Genomic DNA, 20,177 nt, shown 5'->3' with positions numbered 1-20,177 from the left:
TGTTTCAGGTTCCAGGAACCTTAATGCTTTCTTCAGGAGTTCCTGTGTTCTGTATGTCTCATCCTCTGTACCGTGTTCTGTATGTTTCATCCTCTGTACCGTGTTCTGTGTGTCTCATCCTCTGTACCGTGTTCTGTATGTTTCATCCTCTGTACCGTGTTCTGTGTGTCTCATCCTCTGTACCGTGTTCTGTATGTTTCATCCTCTGTACCGTGTTCTGTATGTCTCATCCTCTGTACCGTGTTCTGTATGTCTCATCCTCTGTACAGTGTTCTGTATGTTTCATCCTCTGTACCGTGTTCTGTGTGTCTCATCCTCTGTACCGTGTTCTGTATGTCTCATCCTCTGTACCGTGTTCTGTATGTCTCATCCTCTGTACCGTGTTCTGTATGTCTCATCCTCTGTACCGTGTTCTGTGTGTCTCATCCTCTGTACCGTGTTCTGTATGTTTCATCCTCTGTACCGTGTTCTGTATGTCTCATCCTCTGTACCGTGTTCTGTGTGTCTCATCCTCTGTACCGTGTTCTGTATGTTTCATCCTCTGTACCGTGTTCTGTATGTCTCATCCTCTGTACCGTGTTCTGTATGTTTCATCCTCTGTACCGTGTTCTGTGTGTCTCATCCTCTGTACCGTGTTCTGTATGTTTCATCCTCTGTACCGTGTTCTGTGTGTCTCATCCTCTGTACCGTGTTGTGTATGTTTCATCCTCTGTACCGTGTTCTGTATGTCTCATCCTCTGTACCGTGTTCTGTATGTCTCATGTCTGTCATCCTCTGTACCGTGTTCTGTATGTCTCATCCTCTGTACCGTGTTCTGTATGTCTCATCCTCTGTACCGTGTTCTGTATGTCTCATCCTCTGTACCGTGTTCTGTATGTCTCATCCTCTGTACCGTGTTCTGTATGTTTCATCCTCTGTACCGTGTTCTGTATGTCTCATCCTCTGTACCGTGTTCTGTATGTCTCATCCTCTGTACCGTGTTCTGTATGTCTCATCCTCTGTACCGTGTTCTGTATGTCTCATCCTCTGTACCGTGTTCTGTATGTCTCATCCTCTGTACCGTGTTCTGTATGTTTCATCCTCTGTACCGTGTTCTGTATGTTTCATCCTCTGTACCGTGTTCTGTGTGTCTCATCCTCTGTACCGTGTTCTGTATGTCTCATCCTCTGTACCGTGTTCTGTATGTTTCATCCTCTGTACCGTGTTCTGTATGTCTCATCCTCTGTACCGTGTTCTGTATGTTTCATCCTCTGTACCGTGTTCTGTATGTTTCATCCTCTGTACCGTGTTCTGTATGTTCATCCTCTGTACCGTGTTCTGTATGTCTCATCCTCTGTACCGTGTTCTGTATGTTTCATCCTCTGTACCGTGTTCTGTATGTCTCATCCTCTGTACCGTGTTCTGTATGTCTCATCCTCTGTACCGTGTTCTGTATGTCTCATCCTCTGTACCGTGTTCTGTGTGTCTCATCCTCTGTACCGTGTTCTGTATGTCTCATCCTCTGTACCGTGTTCTGTATGTTTCATCCTCTGTACCGTGTTCTGTATGTCTCATCCTCTGTACCGTGTTCTGTATGTCTCATCCTCTGTACCGTGTTCTGTATGTCTCATCCTCTGTACCGTGTTCTGTATGTCTCATCCTCTGTACCGTGTTCTGTATGTCTCATCCTCTGTACCGTGTTCTGTATGTCTCATCCTCTGTCATCCTCTGTGTTCTGTATGTCTCATCCTCTGTACCGTGTTCTGTATGTCTCATCCTCTGTACCGTGTTCTGTATGTCTCATCCTCTGTACCGTGTTCTGTATGTCTCATCCTCTGTACCGTGTTCTGTATGTCTCATCCTCTGTCTGTTCCGTGTCTCATCCTCTGTACCGTGTTCTGTATGTCTCATCCTCTGTACCGTGTTCTGTATGTCTCATCCTCTGTACCGTGTTCTGTATGTCTCATCCTCTGTACCGTGTTCTGTATGTCTCATCCTCTGTACCGTGTTCTGTATGTCTCATCCTCTGTACCGTGTTCTGTATGTCTCATCCTCTGTACCGTGTTCTGTATGTCTCATCCTCTGTACCGTGTTCTGTATGTCTCATCCTCTGTACCGTGTTCTGTATGTCTCATCCTCTGTACCGTGTTCTGTATGTCTCATCCTCTGTACCGTGTTCTGTATGTCTCATCCTCTGTACCGTGTTCTGTATGTCTCATCCTCTGTACCGTGTTCTGTATGTCTCATCCTCTGTACCGTGTTCTGTATGTCTCATCCTCTGTACCGTGTTCTGTATGTCTCATCCTCTGTACCGTGTTCTGTATGTCTCATCCTCTGTACCGTGTTCTGTATGTCTCATCCTCTGTACCGTGTTCTGTATGTCTCATCCTCTGTACCGTGTTCTGTATGTCTCATCCTCTGTACCGTGTTCTGTATGTCTCATCCTCTGTACCGTGTTCTGTATGTCTCATCCTCTGTACCGTGTTCTGTATGTCTCATCCTCTGTACCGTGTTCTGTATGTCTCATCCTCTGTACCGTGTTCTGTATGTCTCATCCTCTGTACCGTGTTCTGTATGTCTCATCCTCTGTACCGTGTTCTGTATGTCTCATCCTCTGTACCGTGTTCTGTATGTCTCATCCTCTGTACCGTGTTCTGTATGTCTCATCCTCTGTACCGTGTTCTGTATGTCTCATCCTCTGTACCGTGTTCTGTATGTCTCATCCGTGTTCTGTATCCTCTGTACCGTGTTCTGTATGTCTCATCCTCTGTACCGTGTTCTGTATGTCTCATCCTCTGTACCGTGTTCTGTATGTCTCATCCTCTGTACCGTGTTCTGTATGTCTCATCCTCTGTACCGTGTTCTGTATGTCTCATCCTCTGTACCGTGTTCTGTATGTCTCATCCTCTGTACCGTGTTCTGTATGTCTCATCCTCTGTACCGTGTTCTGTATGTCTCATCCTCTGTACCGTGTTCTGTATGTCTCATCCTCTGTACCGTGTTCTGTATGTCTCATCCTCTGTACCGTGTTCTGTATGTCTCATCCTCTGTACCGTGTTCTGTATGTCTCATCCTCTGTACCGTGTTCTGTATGTCTCATCCTCTGTACCGTGTTCTGTATGTCTCATCCTCTGTACCGTGTTCTGTATGTCTCATCCTCTGTACCGTGTTCTGTATGTCTCATCCTCTGTACCGTGTTCTGTATGTCTCATCCTCTGTACCGTGTTCTGTATGTTCTCATCCTCTGTACCGTGTTCTGTATGTTTCATCCTCTGTACCGTGTTCTGTATGTCTCATCCTCTGTACCGTGTTCTGTATGTCTCATCCTCTGTACCGTGTTCTGTATGTCTCATCCTCTGTACCGTGTTCTGTATGTCTCATCCTCTGTACCGTGTTCTGTATGTCTCATCCTCTGTACCGTGTTCTGTATGTCTCATCCTCTGTACCGTGTTCTGTATGTCTCATCCTCTGTACCGTGTTCTGTATGTCTCATCCTCTGTACCGTGTTCTGTATGTCTCATCCTCTGTACCGTGTTCTGTATGTCTCATCCTCTGTACCGTGTTCTGTATGTCTCATCCTCTGTACCGTGTTCTGTATGTCTCATCCTCTGTACCGTGTTCTGTATGTCTCATCCTCTGTACCGTGTTCTGTATGTCTCATCCTCTGTACCGTGTTCTGTATGTCTCATCCTCTGTACCGTGTTCTGTATGTCTCATCCTCTGTACCGTGTTCTGTATGTCTCATCCTCTGTACCGTGTTCTGTATGTCTCATCCTCTGTACCGTGTTCTGTATGTCTCATCCTCTGTACCGTGTTCTGTATGTCTCATCCTCTGTACCGTGTTCTGTATGTCTCATCCTCTGTACCGTGTTCTGTCTCATCCTCTGTACCGTGTTCTGTATGTCTCATCCTCTGTACCGTGTTCTGTATGTCTCATCCTCTGTACCGTGTTCTGTATGTCTCATCCTCTGTACCGTGTTCTGTATGTCTCATCCTCTGTACCGTGTTCTGTATGTCTCATCCTCTGTACCGTGTTCTGTATGTTTCATCCTCTGTACCGTGTTCTGTATGTCTCATCCTCTGTACCGTGTTCTGTCTCATCCTCTGTACCGTGTTCTGTATGTCTCATCCTCTGTACCGTGTTCTGTATGTCTCATCCTCTGTACCGTGTTCTGTATGTCTCATCCTCTGTACCGTGTTCTGTATGTCTCATCCTCTGTACCGTGTTCTGTATGTCTCATCCTCTGTACCGTGTTCTGTATGTCTCATCCTCTGTACCGTGTTCTGTATGTCTCATCCTCTGTACCGTGTTCTGTATGTCTCATCCTCTGTACCGTGTTCTGTATGTCTCATCCTCTGTACCGTGTTCTGTATGTCATCCTCTGTACCGTGTTCTGTATGTCTCATCCTCTGTACCGTGTTCTGTATGTCTCATCCTCTGTACCGTGTTCTGTATGTCTCATCCTCTGTACCGTGTTCTGTATGTCTCATCCTCTGTACCGTGTTCTGTATGTCTCATCCTCTGTACCGTGTTCTGTATGTCTCATCCTCTGTACCGTGTTCTGTATGTCTCATCCTCTGTACCGTGTTCTGTATGTCTCATCCTCTGTACCGTGTTCTGTGTGTCTCATCCTCTGTACCGTGTTCTGTATGTCTCATCCTCTGTACCGTGTTCTGTATGTCTCATCCTCTGTACCGTGTTCTGTATGTCTCATCCTCTGTACCGTGTTCTGTGTCTCATTCTGTACCGTGTTCTCATCCTCTGTACCGTGTTCTGTATGTCTCATCCTCTGTACCGTGTTCTGTATGTCTCATCCTCTGTACCGTGTTCTGTATGTCTCATCCTCTGTACCGTGTTCTGTATGTCTCATCCTCTGTACCGTGTTCTGTATGTCTCATCCTCTGTACCGTGTTCTGTATGTCTCATCCTCTGTACCGTGTTCTGTATGTCTCATCCTCTGTACCGTGTTCTGTATGTCTCATCCTCTGTACCGTGTTCTGTATGTCTCATCCTCTGTACCGTGTTCTGTATGTTTCATCCTCTGTACCGTGTTCTGTATGTCTCATCCTCTGTACCGTGTTCTGTATGTCTCATCCTCTGTACCGTGTTCTGTATGTCTCATCCTCTGTACCGTGTTCTGTATGTCTCATCCTCTGTACCGTGTTCTGTATGTCTCATCCTCTGTACCGTGTTCTGTATGTTTCATCCTCTGTACCGTGTTCTGTATGTCTCATCCTCTGTACCGTGTTCTGTATGTTTCATCCTCTGTACCGTGTTCTGTATGTCTCATCCTCTGTACCGTGTTCTGTATGTTTCATCCTCTGTACCGTGTTCTGTATGTCTCATCCTCTGTACCGTGTTCTGTATGTCTCATCCTCTGTACCGTGTTCTGTATGTCTCATCCTCTGTACCGTGTTCTGTATGTCTCATCCTCTGTACCGTGTTCTGTATGTCTCATCCTCTGTACCCGTGTTCTGTATGTTTCATCCTCTGTACCGTGTTCTGTATGTCTCATCCTCTGTACCGTGTTCTGTATGTCTCATCCTCTGTACCGTGTTCTGTATGTCTCATCCTCTGTACCGTGTTCTGTATGTTTCATCCTCTGTACCGTGTTCTGTATGTCTCATCCTCTGTACCGTGTTCTGTGTGTTTCATCCTCTGTACCGTGTTCTGTATGTCTCATCCTCTGTACCGTGTTCTGTATGTTTCATCCTCTGTACCGTGTTCTGTATGTCTCATCCTCTGTACCGTGTTCTGTATGTCTCATCCTCTGTACCGTGTTCTGTGTGTCTCATCCTCTGTACCGTGTTCTGTATGTTTCATCCTCTGTACCGTGTTCTGTGTGTCTCATCCTCTGTACCGTGTTCTGTATGTTTCATCCTCTGTACCGTGTTCTGTATGTCTCATCCTCTGTACCGTGTTCTGTATGTCTCATCCTCTGTACCGTGTTCTGTATGTCTCATCCTCTGTACCGTGTTCTGTATGTTTCATCCTCTGTACCGTGTTCTGTATGTCTCATCCTCTGTACCGTGTTCTGTGTGTTTCATCCTCTGTACCGTGTTCTGTATGTCTCATCCTCTGTACCGTGTTCTGTATGTTTCATCCTCTGTACCGTGTTCTGTATGTCTCATCCTCTGTACCGTGTTCTGTATGTTTCATCCTCTGTACCGTGTTCTGTATGTTTCATCCTCTGTACCGTGTTCTGTATGTCTCATCCTCTGTACCGTGTTCTGTATGTTTCATCCTCTGTACCGTGTTCTGTATGTCTCATCCTCTGTACCGTGTTCTGTATGTTTCATCCTCTGTACCGTGTTCTGTATGTCTCATCCTCTGTACCGTGTTCTGTGTGTCTCATCCTCTGTACCGTGTTCTGTGTGTCTCATCCTCTGTACCGTGTTCTGTATGTTTCATCCTCTGTACCGTGTTCTGTATGTCTCATCCTCTGTACCGTGTTCTGTATGTTTCATCCTCTGTACCGTGTTCTGTATGTCTCATCCTCTGTACCGTGTTCTGTATGTCTCATCCTCTGTACCGTGTTCTGTGTGTCTCATCCTCTGTACCGTGTTCTGTATGTCTCATCCTCTGTACCGTGTTCTGTATGTTTCATCCTCTGTACCGTGTTCTGTATGTCTCATCCTCTGTACCGTGTTCTGTATGTTTCATCCTCTGTACCGTGTTCTGTATGTCTCATCCTCTGTACCGTGTTCTGTATGTCTCATCCTCTGTACCGTGTTCTGTATGTCTCATCCTCTGTACCGTGTTCTGTGTGTCTCATCCTCTGTACCGTGTTCTGTATGTCTCATCCTCTGTACCGTGTTCTGTATGTTTCATCCTCTGTACCGTGTTCTGTGTGTCTCATCCTCTGTACCGTGTTCTGTATGTTTCATCCTCTGTACCGTGTTCTGTATGTCTCATCCTCTGTACCGTGTTCTGTATGTTTCATCCTCTGTACCGTGTTCTGTATGTCTCATCCTCTGTACCGTGTTCTGTATGTCTCATCCTCTGTACCGTGTTCTGTATGTCTCATCCTCTGTACCGTGTTCTGTATGTCTCATCCTCTGTACCGTGTTCTGTATGTCTCATCCTCTGTACCGTGTTCTGTATGTCTCATCCTCTGTACCGTGTTCTGTATGTCTCATCCTCTGTACCGTGTTCTGTATGTTTCATCCTCTGTACCGTGTTCTGTGTGTCTCATCCTCTGTACCGTGTTCTGTATGTCTCATCCTCTGTACCGTGTTCTGTATGTCTCATCCTCTGTACCGTGTTCTGTATGTCTCATCCTCTGTACCGTGTTCTGTATGTTTCATCCTCTGTACCGTGTTCTGTATGTCTCATCCTCTGTACCGTGTTCTGTATGTCTCATCCTCTGTACCGTGTTCTGTATGTCTCATCCTCTGTACCGTGTTCTGTATGTCTCATCCTCTGTACCGTGTTCTGTATGTCTCATCCTCTGTACCGTGTTCTGTATGTCTCATCCTCTGTACCGTGTTCTATATGTTTCATCCTCTGTACCGTGTTCTGTGTGTCTCATCCTCTGTACCGTGTTCTGTATGTCTCATCCTCTGTACCGTGTTCTGTATGTCTCATCCTCTGTACCGTGTTCTGTATGTCTCATCCTCTGTACCGTGTTCTGTATGTCTCATCCTCTGTACCGTGTTCTGTATGTTTCATCCTCTGTACCGTGTTCTGTATGTCTCATCCTCTGTACCGTGTTCTGTATGTCTCATCCTCTGTACCGTGTTCTGTGTGTCTCATCCTCTGTACCGTGTTCTGTATGTTTCATCCTCTGTACCGTGTTCTGTATGTTTCATCCTCTGTACCGTGTTCTGTATGTTTCATCCTCTGTACCGTGTTCTGTATGTCTCATCCTCTGTACCGTGTTCTGTATGTCTCATCCTCTGTACCGTGTTCTGTATGTTTCATCGTGTGTGTTCTTATCTGGTGTGTCAGGCATTTTTAATGTGTTTTCAGGTGATATTGGTGGTCAGGTGGTTCTCTCCGTGTGTTTTCAGGTGATATTGGTGGTCAGGTGGGTCTCTCTGTGTGTTTTCAGGTGATATTGGTGGTCAGATGGGTCTCTCTGTGTGTTTTCAGGTGATATTGGTGGTCAGATGGGTCTCTCTGTGTGTTTTCATGTGATATTGGTGGTCAGGTGGGTCTCTCTGTGTGTTTTCAGGTGATATTGGTGGTCAGGTGGGTCTCTCTGTGTGTTTTCAGGTGATATTGGTGGTCAGATGGGTCTCTCTGTGTGTTTTCAGGTGATATTGGTGGTCAGATGGGTCTCTCTGTGTGTTTTCATGTGATATTGGTGGTCAGATGGGTCTCTCTGTGTGTTTTCAGGTGATATTGGTGGTCAGATGGGTCTCTCTGTGTGTTTTCAGGTGATATTGGTGGTCAGGTGGGTCTCTCCATGTGTTTTCAGGTGATATTGGTGGTCAGATGGTTCTCTCCATGTGTTTTCAGGTGATATCGGTGGTCAGATGGTTCTCTCCATGTGTTTTCAGGTGATATCGGTGGTCAGATGGTTCTCTCCGTGTGTTTTCAGGTGATATTGGTGGTCAGGTGGTTCTCTCCATGTGTTTTCAGGTGATATCGGTGGTCAGGTGGGTCTCTCCGTGTGTTTTCAGGTGATATCGGTGGTCAGATGGTTCTCTCCATGTGTTTTCAGGTGATATTGGTGGTCAGATGGGTCTCTCCATGTGTTTTCAGGTGATATTGGTGGTCAGATGGGTCTCTCCATGTGTTTTCAGGTGATATCGGTGGTCAGATGGTTCTCTCCATGTGTTTTCAGGTGATATTGGTGGTCAGCTGGGTCTCCCATGTGTTTTCAGGTGATATTGGTGGTCAGATGGTTCTCTCCATGTGTTTTCAGGTGATATTGGTGGCCAGATGGTTCTCTCCATGTGTTTTCAGGTGATATTGGTGGCCAGATGGTTCTCTCCGTGTGTTTTCAGGTGATATTGGTGGCCAGATGGTTCTCTCCATGTGTTTTCAGGTGATATCGGTGGTCAGATGGTTCTCTGTGTGTTTTCAGGTGATATTGGTGGTCAGATGGGTCTCTCCATGTGTTTTCAGGTGATATTGGTGGTCAGATGGTTCTCTCCGTGTGTTTTCAGGTGATATTGGTGGTCAGATGGTTCTCTCCATGTGTTTTCAGGTGATATCGGTGGTCAGATGGTTCTCTCCATGTGTTTTCAGGTGATATTGGTGGTCAGATGGGTCTCTCCATGTGTTTTCAGGTGATATTGGTGGTCAGATGGTTCTCTCCATGTGTTTTCAGGTGATATTGGTGGTCAGATGGTCTCTGTGTGTTTTCAGGTGATATTGGTGGTCAGATGGTTCTCTCTGTGTGTTTTCAGGTGATATTGGTGGTCAGATGGTTCTCTCCATGTGTTTTCAGGTGATATTGGTGGTCAGGTGGGTCTCTCCATGTGTTTTCAGGTGATATTGGTGGTCAGGTGGTTCTCTCCATGTGTTTTCAGGTGATATTGGTGGTCAGGTGGTTCTCTCCATGTGTTTTCAGGTGATATTGGTGGTCAGGTGGTTCTCTCCATGTGTTTTCAGGTGATATTGGTGGTCAGGTGGGTCTCTCCATGTGTTTTCAGGTGATATTGGTGGTCAGATGGGTCTCTCCATGTGTTTTCAGGTGATATTGGTGGTCAGATGGTTCTCTCCATGTGTTTTCAGGTGATATTGGTGGTCAGATGGGTCTCTCCATGTGTTTTCAGGTGATATTGGTGGTCAGATGGGTCTCCCCATGTGTTTTCAGGTGATATTGGTGGTCAGATGGGTCTCTCCATGTGTTTTCAGGTGATATTGGTGGTCAGGTGGTTCTCTCCATGTGTTTTCAGGTGATATTGGTGGTCAGATGGGTCTCTCCATGTGTTTTCAGGTGATATTGGTGGTCAGATGGGTCTCTCCATGTGTTTTCAGGTGATATTGGTGGTCAGATGGGTCTCTCCATGTGTTTTCAGGTGATATTGGTGGTCAGATGGTTCTCTCCATGTGTTTTCAGGTGATATTGGTGGTCAGATGGGTCTCTCCATGTGTTTTCAGGTGATATTGGTGGTCAGATGGGTCTCTCCATGTGTTTTCAGGTGATATTGGTGGTCAGGTGGGTCTCCATGTGTTTTCAGGTGATATTGGTGGTCAGATGGTTCTCTCCATGTGTTTTCAGGTGATATTGGTGGTCAGATGGTTCTCTCCATGTGTTTTCAGGTGATATTGGTGGTCAGATGGTTCTCTCCATGTGTTTTCAGGTGATATTGGTGGTCAGATGGGTCTCTCCATGTGTTTTCAGGTGATATTGGTGGTCAGATGGGTCTCTCCATGTGTTTTCAGGTGATATTGGTGGTCAGATGGTTCTCTCCATGTGTTTTCAGGTGATATTGGTGGTCAGATGGGTCTCTCCATGTGTTTTCAGGTGATATTGGTGGTCAGATGGGTCTCTCCATGTGTTTTCAGGTGATATTGGTGGTCAGATGGGTCTCTCCATGTGTTTTCAGGTGATATTGGTGGTCAGGTGGTTCTCTCCATGTGTTTTCAGGTGATATTGGTGGTCAGATGGGTCTCTCCGTGTGTTTTCAGGTGATATTGGTGGTCAGATGGGTCTCTCCATGTGTTTTCAGGTGATATTGGTGGTCAGGTGGGTCTCCATGTGTTTTCAGGTGATATTGGTGGTCAGGTGGGTCTCCATGTGTTTTCAGGTGATATTGGTGGTCAGATGGTTCTCTCCATGTGTTTTCAGGTGATATTGGTGGTCAGATGGTTCTCTCCATGTGTTTTCAGGTGATATTGGTGGTCAGATGGTTCTCTCCATGTGTTTTCAGGTGATATCGGTGGTCAGATGGTTCTCTCCATGTGTTTTCAGGTGATATCGGTGGTCAGATGGTTCTCTCCATGTGTTTTCAGGTGATATTGGTGGTCAGATGGTTCTCTCCATGTGTTTTCAGGTGATATTGGTGGTCAGATGGTTCTCTCCATGTGTTTTCAGGTGATATTGGTGGTCAGATGGTTCTCTCCATGTGTTTTCAGGTGATATTGGTGGTCAGATGGTTCTCTCCATGTGTTTTCAGGTGATATTGGTGGTCAGATGGTTCTCTCCATGTGTTTTCAGGTGATATTGGTGGTCAGATGGTTCTCTCCATGTGTTTTCAGGTGATATTGGTGGTCAGATGGGTCTCTTCATAGGAGCCAGTATCCTCACCATCCTGGAGCTCTTTGACTACCTATATGAGGTGAGCCTTCATTCCGTCTATGTTTCTTGTCAGATCTTTCTTCATTCTCGAATCCGGAAAGTTCCCTGAAGACAAACTTAGTTCTTTGCCTAAGTCTTGTTTTTTGCTGCATGCATCTAGGCTCCCGAGAGAAAGTTCACCCCCAGATTATTGTAGAGTCACTGTATATAAATATCCTTCACATGATTTCCTCAGTGCAATATGTCTAGTGAGTGGTGGACAGCCACAGGCCTTTACAACTAGCCAGCCACACGGAAACAATCCATTTCCACTAGCATAGCTGCATTCTCCAAAAATGCTAACCAAGTTATTCTGGATGTTGCTTAATAACCAGCAAACTGGTTTTAAAAACAGTTTGGCGGACACAAAACCCTTGGAAAGTGGAAACTACGTTATATAAAACTACCTGTATCCCTTTAAAACTATCCAGCCAACGTAAAATTTAGCTTGCAGATCATTCATTTCCAGGTGTCTGAAAAGCAGCTCATCTCTCGGGCACATGCACTGTTGCACCACTGTTGAATACATTAACATTTTAGTCATATTTTATTTGGGATTCAGTTAGGATGCTTCTCTTCCTGTTGATTTGTATCAGAGTAACAACCTCCGTGTGTAGAATAGCCAGCTGCCTGTTCTGCAAGAATTTGTTTCCAGATTTGCTCTTTCTGTTTACAGTTTGTTCATGTCCTCATGATTAATTATATAAAACGTTTCAATTAAAAAAAAAAACAGTTTTCATTTAGAATAAACTGGGATCTGTAGCTCATCCTATTACTTTACACATTACTGGTAATCATTTATAAATGTGTACCATCAGTCTTCTTTGAATTATAGAACTTTCTTATTACAATAGTCATTACGAGAACTTGGGACTAAAATGTTCCATTTACATTAGGACTCTAAATAGCCCCAAATTCGTGTTGTTAAGTTCAAAAGAATACAAGATTGAATGCTGACACCATTCAAACCAATGAGGTTTCGGGGAACTTTAAAGACAATTATCCCAGAATCCTGTTTTTTTCCAGATAGAACATTAAAGTCCCATGCTCTCGATTGGTCTCAATTTGAAATCTAGCATAGGATTTTTTTTTTAATCAGTTAGTTGGCTGCATTCCAAACGTGTGGTCCTCTGAGGCACTGCTTCAAAGACCAGCAACTATGTCTGCTTGTTTGCAGGTGATCAAGTACAAGCTGTGTCGATGCTCAACTAAGAAACAGAAACACAACAACAACAATAACCGGGGAGCAGTGCTGAGTCTGGACGACGTCAAACGCCATGTCAGTAGGATGAGTATTTTCAGAGAGAGAGAGAGAGAGAGAGAGAGAGAGAGAGAGAGAGAGAGAAGAGAGAGAAGAGAGAGAAGAGAGAAAAGAGAGAGAAGAGAGAGAAGAGAGAGAGAGAGAGAGAGAGAGAGAGAGAGAGACAGAGACAGAGAGAAGAGAGAGAGGAGAAGAGAGAGAGAGAGAGAGACAGAGAGAGAGAGAGAGAGAGAAGAGAGAGAGAGAGAGAGAGAGAGAGAGAAGAGAGAAGAGAGAGAGAGAGAGAGAGAGAGAGAGAGCGAGAGAGAGAGAGAGAGAGAGAGAGAGAGAGAGACAGAGACAGAGAGAGAGAGAGAGAGAGAGAGAGAGAGAGAGAGAGAGAGAGAGAGAGAGAGAGACAGAGAGAGAGAGAGAGAGAGACAGAGACAGAGAGAGAGAGAGAGAGAGAGAGAGAGAGAGAGAGAGAGAGAGAGAGAGAGAGAGAGAGAGACAGAGACAGAGACAGAGAGAGAGAGAGAGAGAGAGAGAGAGAGAGAGAGAGAGAGAGAGAGAGAGAGAGAGAGAGAGAGAGACAGAGAGAGAGAGAGAGAGAGAGAGAGAGAGAGAGAGAGAGAGAGAGAGAGAGAGAGAGAGAGAGAGACAGAGAGAGAGAGAGAGAGAGATAGAGAGAGAGAGAGAGAGAGAGAGAGAGAGAGAGAGAGAGAGAGAGAGAGAGAGAGAGAGAGAGAAGAGAGAAGAGAGAGAGAGAGAGAGAGAGAGAGAGAGAGAGAGAGAGAGAGAGAGAGAGACAGAGACAGAGACAGAGAGAGAGAGAGAGAGAGAGAGAGAGAGAGAGAGAGAGAGAGAGAGAGAGAGACAGAGACAGAGACAGAGACAGAGAGAGAGAGAGAGAGAGAGAGAGAGAGAGAGAGAGAGAGAGAGACAGAGACAGAGACAGAGACAGAGAGAGAGAGAGAGAGAGAGAGAGAGAGAGAGAGACAGAGAGAGAGAGAGAGACAGAGACAGAGAGAGAGAGAGAGAGAGAGACAGAGAGATAGAGAGAGAGAGAGAGAGAGAGAGAGAGAGAGAGAGAGAGAGAGACAGAGAGACAGAGAGAGAGAGAGAGAGAGAGAGAGAGAGAGAGAGAGAGAGAGAGAGAGAGAGAGAGAGAGGAGAGAGAGGGAGAGAGAGAGAGTGTTTGCTGCTTAGAGTTCTCCAGTCCAGCCTGTACGTCTCTTCATTGCATCACTCTCTCTCTCCTCTTTCTTCTTCCTGCCCCCAAAACATTGACCAAGTGGCCTCCTGGGTGGTGCAGCTGCAGTACAGTGCCAGCTGTGCCACCAGAGACCCTGGGTTCACGCCCAGGCTCTGTCGTAACCGGCCGCGACCGGGAGGTCCGTGGGGCGACGCACTATTGGCCTAGCATCGTCCGGGTTAGGGAGGGCTTGGCCGGTAGGGATATCCTTGTCTCATCGCGCACCAGCGACTCCTGTGGCGGGCCGGGCGCAGTGCGTGCTAACCAAGGTTGCCAGGTGCACGGTGTTTCCTCGACTTATTGGTGCGGCTGGCTTCCGGGTTGGATGCGCGCTGTGTTAAGAAGCAGTGCGGCTTGGTTGGGTTGTGTATCGGAGGACACATGGCTTTCGACCTTCGCCTCTCCCGAGCCCGTACGGGAGTTGTAGCGATGAGACAAGATTGTAGGTACTAAAAACAATTGGATACCACGAAATTGGGGCGAAAAAGGGGTAAAATAAAAAATTAAATTAAAAAATTAAAAAACATTGACCAAGTAGTGCACTATAAAATTAATAGGGTGATTTTGTAGACTATTTTCTCTTTGGTTTCATTCCCACTGTGCTTCCTCCTCTCGCTCGCTCCTCTCTCTCCCTCCTATCTCTCCCTCCTATCTCTCCCTCCTCTCTCTCCCCCCTCTCGCTCCTCTCTCCCTCCTCTCTCTCCCTCCTATCTCTCCCCCTCTCGCTCCTCTCTCCCACTCTCTCTCCTCTCTCCCTCCTCTCTCTCCATCTCCCCCCTCTCGCTCCTCTCTCTCCCTCGTCTCTCTCCCTCCTCTCTCTTCCCCTCTCGCTCTTCTCTCCCTCTCTCCCTCCCTCAACTTTCTCCTCCTCCCTCTCTCCCTCCTCTCTCCCCCTCTCTCTCCCTCCTCTATCCCTCTCTCCCTCCTCTATCCCTCTCTCCCTCCTCTATCACTCTCTCCCTCCTCTCTCCCTCTCTCCCCCCTCTCGCTCCACTCTCTCCCTCCTCCCTCTCCCTCCTCTATCACTCTCTCCCCCCTCTCTCTCTCTCCTCGCATCACTCTCTCCCTCCTCTATTCCTCTCTCCTCCCTCTCTCCCCCTCCTCTATCCCTCTCTCCCTCCTCTATCCCTCTTTCCCCCTCTCTCTCCCTCCTCTATCCCTCTCTCCCCCTCTCTCTCCCTCCTCTATCCCTCTCTCCCTCCTCTCTCCCTCCTCTATCCCTCCCTCCCTCCTCTCTCCCCCCTCTCTCTCCCTCCTCTATCCCTCTCTCCCCCCTCTCTCTCCCTCCTCTCTCTCCTCTCTTCACTCAGGTGCCCTGTGAGAACCTGCATACATCTGGTACGTATCCTGCCAACATGCTACCTCACCATCCAGCGCAGGGCAACGTTGAAGACTTCACGTGCTGAGCCAAGTACATGAGCCAATCAGGGCAGGAGGAAGAAGGAGGAAGAACCTGGCAGTATGCAACCAAAGTCAACAATACAACAAGAATATCTGAACACTCTATATAAGGGATTGAATTGAAAAACGGATTGTCAATATGGAAACGTTTCTTACTATCTGAGAGGAGGGGGAAAATATCAACAATGACAAGAAGTAGAGAAGATAAAGACTATATTATTCCAAACATAAATATCTGTCAAAGTTTGTTCTGGAACATTTTGTGGAATTTGGAATCCTGGAAGTAAATCCTGAATGTTCTATTGTCTAAGTTTGGAATAGAACCAGGAAACAAAGACTCTACTCTTCAAGAACACACTGCAAATATGGTCCTCTCACTCTAAAACAGACAGATATGGGAAATGTAACTAACTACTGTACAGAGACAACATCAACAGAGCCCCATGCCTTTACTGTATTACGGTATCAGCAACACTCAGCTGTCACTGAGTATCCTATTAGGATAGTAGTATGGTTGGGATCAATTCCATTTAAATGTAGCCTTTTAACTTCCTGAATTGACCGAATTGAAATGGCATTGACCCCGACCCTGGTCAGTAGAGAAATGTAACGCTTCACTGAACTCCAGTGTAAATGTAGCAGTGTCAATGCTATCAATCCAGTGTTGCTGTATCTCATCTTGAATGTAGCTACGTCTACAACGGTTTAAATCAACTACAACCAAGATGAGCAGTGAAAACATTCAGAGGGAGAGAACGGTAGAGAGATCTACCGTTTAGAGAAGAAGAAAAAAACATATGGTAAACTTTTCAGGTTTTATCTTTTAACCGCATGCTTGTGTATCGTCCTCTGCATGTATTACATTTTGTATTTAGTTTAGTTTATTTATTTTATAATTATTTGCCAAGTTTGCCTCAATGATACAAGTAAAGGAATATGATGCTCCCCTCATATTCATTATGTGTGTGTGTGTGTGTGTGTGTGTGTGTGTGTGTGTGTGTGTGTGTGTGTGTGTGCGTGCGTGCGTGCGTGCGTGCGTGCGTGCGTGCGTGCGTGCGTGCGTGCGTGTGTGTAATGAATTGTGTTGGTTTGTGTGACCACCCTGGTTGGATCCACTAACTAGCTGTACCTCATCCCATCAATACACTTTTTTTATTTTTTTATTCATGTTGAATGTGTGCACTATCCCATAATCCCTATTCATGCCCGAGCAACTATGCCTGTACGTACTTGTATAGAGACAATTCCACCTGGTCACCTGATCACCTGGTCACCTGATCACCTGATCACTTGGTCACAAGGCTTAATAGAGGTTTGACATTGGTACAGCTATCCACTCCTCTGTTCAACACAATGGGAGTAGTGATAGGGGCTACAGGTAGATAGGGGCTACAGGTAGATAGGGGCTACAGGTAGATAGGGGCTACAGGTAGATAGGGACTACAGGTAGATAGGGGCTACAGGTAGATAGGGGCTACAGGTAGATAGGGACTACAGATAGATAGGGGCTACAGATAGATAGGGACTACAGATAGATAGGGGCTACAGGTAGATATGGACTACAGGTAGATAGGGGCTACAGATAGATAGGGGCTACAGGTAGATAGGGGCTACAGGTAGATAGGGACTACAGGTAGATAGGGGCTACAGATAGATAGGGGCTACAGGTAGATAGGGACTACAGGTAGATAGGGACTACAGGTAGATAGGGACTACAGGTAGATAGGGGCTACAGGTAGATAGGGACTACAGGTCGATAGGGACTACAGGTAGATATGGACTACAGGTAGATAGGGGCTACAGGTAGATAGGGACTACAGGTAGATAGGGACTACAGGTAGATATGGACTACAGGTAGATAGGGACTACAGGTAGATATGGACTACAGGTAGATAGGGACTACAGGTAGATATGGACTACAGGTAGATAGGGACTACAGGTAGATAGGGACTACAGGTAGATAGGGACTACAGGTAGATAGGGACTACAGGTAGATAGGGACTACAGGTAGATAGGGACTACAGGTAGATATGGACTACAGGTAGATAGGGACTACAGGTAGATATGGACTACAGGTAGATAGGGACTACAGGTAGATATGGACTACAGGTAGATATGGACTACAGGTAGATAGGGACTACAGGTAGATAGGGACTACAGGTAGATAGGGACTACAGGTAGATATGGACTACAGGTAGATAGGGACTACAGGTAGATAGGGACTACAGGTAGATATGGACTACAGGTAGATAGGGACTACAGGTAGATATGGACTACAGGTAGATAGGGACTACAGGTAGATAGGGACTACAGGTAGATAGGGACTACAGGTAGATAGGGACTACAGGTAGATAGGGACTACAGGTAGATAGGGACTACAGGTAGATCGGGACTACAGGTAGATAGGGACTACAGGTAGATAGGGACTACAGGTAGATAGGGACTACAGGTAGATAGGGACTACAGGTAGATAGGGACTACAGGTAGATAGGGACTACAGGTAGATAGGGACTACAGGTAGATCGGGACTACAGGTAGATAGGGGCTACAGGTAGATCGGGACTACAGGTAGATAGGGACTACAGGTAGATATATGGATTTAGATCAATAATCATCAAAATAACAACAACAGATTATTATTATTATTATATTCATATTTTGAATTCATGTACCATATTCCTGACATAAAGTAGGGGTGTGTGGGTAGTTTGACATAGGGGTGTGTGGTAGTTTGACATAGGGGTGTGTGGGTAGTTTGACACAGGGGTGTGTGGGTAGTTTGACATAGGGGTGTGTGGGTAGTTTGACACAGGGGTGTGTGGGTAGTTTGACACAGGGGTGTGTGGGTAGTTTGACTGACATAGGGGTGTGTGGGTAGTTTGACACAGGGGTGTGTGGGTAGTTTGACTGACATAGGGGTGTGTGGGTAGTTTGACATAGGGGTGTGTGGGTAGTTTGACACAGGGGTGTGTGGGTAGTTTGACTGACATAGGGGTGTGTGGGTAGTTTGACTGACATAGGGGTGTGTGGTAGTTTGACACAGGGGTGTGTGGGTAGTTTGACATAGGGGTGTGTGATAGTTTGACATAGGGGTGTGGGTAGTTTGACATAGGGGGGTGTGGGTAGTTTGACATAGGGGGGTGTGGGTAGTTTGACTGACATAGGGGGGTGTGGGTAGTTTGACATAGGGGTGTGGTAGTTTGACTGACATAGGGGTGTGTGGTAGTTTGACATAGGGGTGTGGTAGTTTGACATAGGGGTGTGTGGGTAGTTTGACACAGGGGTGTGTGGGTAGTTTGACATAGGGGTGCGGGTAGTTTGACATAGGGGTGTGTGGTAGTTTGACATCGAGGTGTGTGGTAGTTTGACAACGAGGTGTGTGGGTAGTTTGACTGGCATAGGGGTGTGTGGGTAGTTTGACATAGGGGTGCGGGTAGTTTGACATAGGGGTGTGTGGTAGTTTGACATAGGGGTGTGTGGTAGTTTGACAACGAGGTGTGTGGGTAGTTTGACTGGCATAGGGGTGTGTGGGTAGTTTGACATAGGGGTGTGTGGTAGTTTGACTGACATAGGGGTGTGTGGGTAGTTTGACTGACATAGGGGTGTGTGGTAGTTTGACATAGGGGTGTGTGGGTACTTTGACATAGGGGTGTGTGGTAGTTTGACATAGGGGTGTGTGGTAGTTTGACATAGGGGTGTGTGGTAGTTTGACATAGGGGTGTGTGGGTAGTTTGACTGACATAGGGGTGTGTGGTAGTTTGACATAGGGTGTGTGATAGTTTGACATAGGGGTGTGTGGTAGTTTGACATAGGGGTGTGTGGTAGTTTGACATAGGGGTGTGTGGTAGTTTGACATAGGGGTGTGTGGTAGTTTGACATAGGGGTGTGTGGGTAGTTTGACTGACATAGGGGGTGTGGGTAGTTTGACAAAGGGGTGTGTGGTAGTTTGACATAGGGGTGTGTGGTAGTTTGACATAGGGGTGTGTGGGTAGTTTGACTGACATAGGGGTGTGTGGTAGTTTGACTGACATAGGGGTGTGTGGGTAGTTTGACATAGGGGTGTGTGGTAGTTTGACATAGGGGACTGTGGTAGTTTGACATAGGGGTGTGTGGTAGTTTGACATAGGGGTGTGTGGTAGTTTGACATCGAGGTGTGTGGGTAGTTTGACATAGGGGTGTGTGGTAGTTTGACATCGAGGTGTGAGGGTAGTTTGACATAGGGGTGTGTGGTAGTTTGACAACGAGGTGTGTGGGTAGTTTGACATAGGGGTGTGTGGTAGTTTGACAACGAGGTGTGTGGGTAGTTTGACATAGGGGTGTGTGGGTAGTTTGACATAGGGGTGTGTGGTAGTTTGACTGACATAGGGGTGTGTGGGTAGTTTGACATAGGGGTGTGTGGTAGTTTGACATAGGGGTGTGTGGATAGTTTGACATAGGGGTGTGTGGGTAGTTTGACTGACATAGGGGTGTGTGGTAGTTTGACTGACATAGGGGTGTGTGGGTAGTTTGACATAGGGGTGTGTGGGTAGTTTGACATAGGGGTGTGTGGTAGTTTGACTGACATAGGGGTGTGTGGTAGTTTGACTGACATAGGGGGTGTGTGGGTAGTTTGACAAAGGGTGTGTGGGTAGTTTGACATAGGGGTGTGTGGTAGTTTGACTGACATAGGGGTGTGTGGGTAGTTTGACATAGGGGTGTGTGGTAGTTTGACTGACATAGGGGTGTGTGGTAGTTTGACTGACATAGGGGTGTGTGGTAGTTTGACTGACATAGGGGTGTGTGGTAGTTTGACTGACATAGGGGTGTGTGGGTAGTTTGACTGACATAGGGGTGTGTGGTAGTTTGACTGACATAGGAGTGTGTGGGTAGTTTGACATAGGGGTGTGTGGGTAGTTTGACATAGGGGTGTGTGGTAGTTTGACTGACATAGGGGTGTGTGGTAGTTTGACTGACATAGGGGTGTGTGGGTAGTTTGACACAGGGGTGTGTGGGTAGTTTGACATAGGGGTGTGTGGTAGTTTGACTGACATAGGGGTGTGTGGGTAGTTTGACATAGGGGTGTGTG

At 46.5% G+C, this 20,177-nt stretch overlaps 1 protein-coding gene and 1 long non-coding RNA gene across 3 annotated transcripts in view; both read left to right on the top strand.

Moving 5' to 3' along the window:
* The window catches only part of LOC118378667 (acid-sensing ion channel 1), a 119,521-nt gene extending 102,941 nt beyond the window's left edge, over positions 1-16,580 (top strand). The window contains exons 9-11 of the mRNA XM_052526378.1: positions 11,138-11,217; positions 12,394-12,495; positions 15,022-16,580. Of these exons, the coding sequence (XP_052382338.1) occupies positions 11,138-11,217; positions 12,394-12,495; positions 15,022-15,117 (278 nt within the window). The 3' untranslated portion in view covers positions 15,118-16,580. The remainder of the gene's footprint in view (positions 1-11,137; positions 11,218-12,393; positions 12,496-15,021) is intronic.
* Positions 16,581-16,892: 312 nt separating this feature from the next.
* LOC127932060 (uncharacterized) lies at positions 16,893-17,881 on the top strand. Of its 2 annotated transcripts, none has more exons than XR_008143810.1 (3): positions 16,893-16,983; positions 17,052-17,561; positions 17,630-17,881. It is a non-coding gene; the product is annotated as an uncharacterized LOC127932060 (long non-coding RNA). The 2 variants fall into 2 exon arrangements; XR_008143811.1 differs by having other exon boundaries at positions 16,904-17,170; positions 17,273-17,561.
* Positions 17,882-20,177: the final 2,296 nt, after the last annotated feature.

Source organism: Oncorhynchus keta, chromosome 10 (assembly GCF_023373465.1).
Source record: "Oncorhynchus keta strain PuntledgeMale-10-30-2019 chromosome 10, Oket_V2, whole genome shotgun sequence".
Lineage (NCBI taxonomy): Eukaryota > Metazoa > Chordata > Actinopteri > Salmoniformes > Salmonidae > Oncorhynchus > Oncorhynchus keta.
The sequence above is the reverse complement of the archived record's forward strand: the minus strand, read 5'-3'. Positions and strand labels throughout refer to the sequence as shown.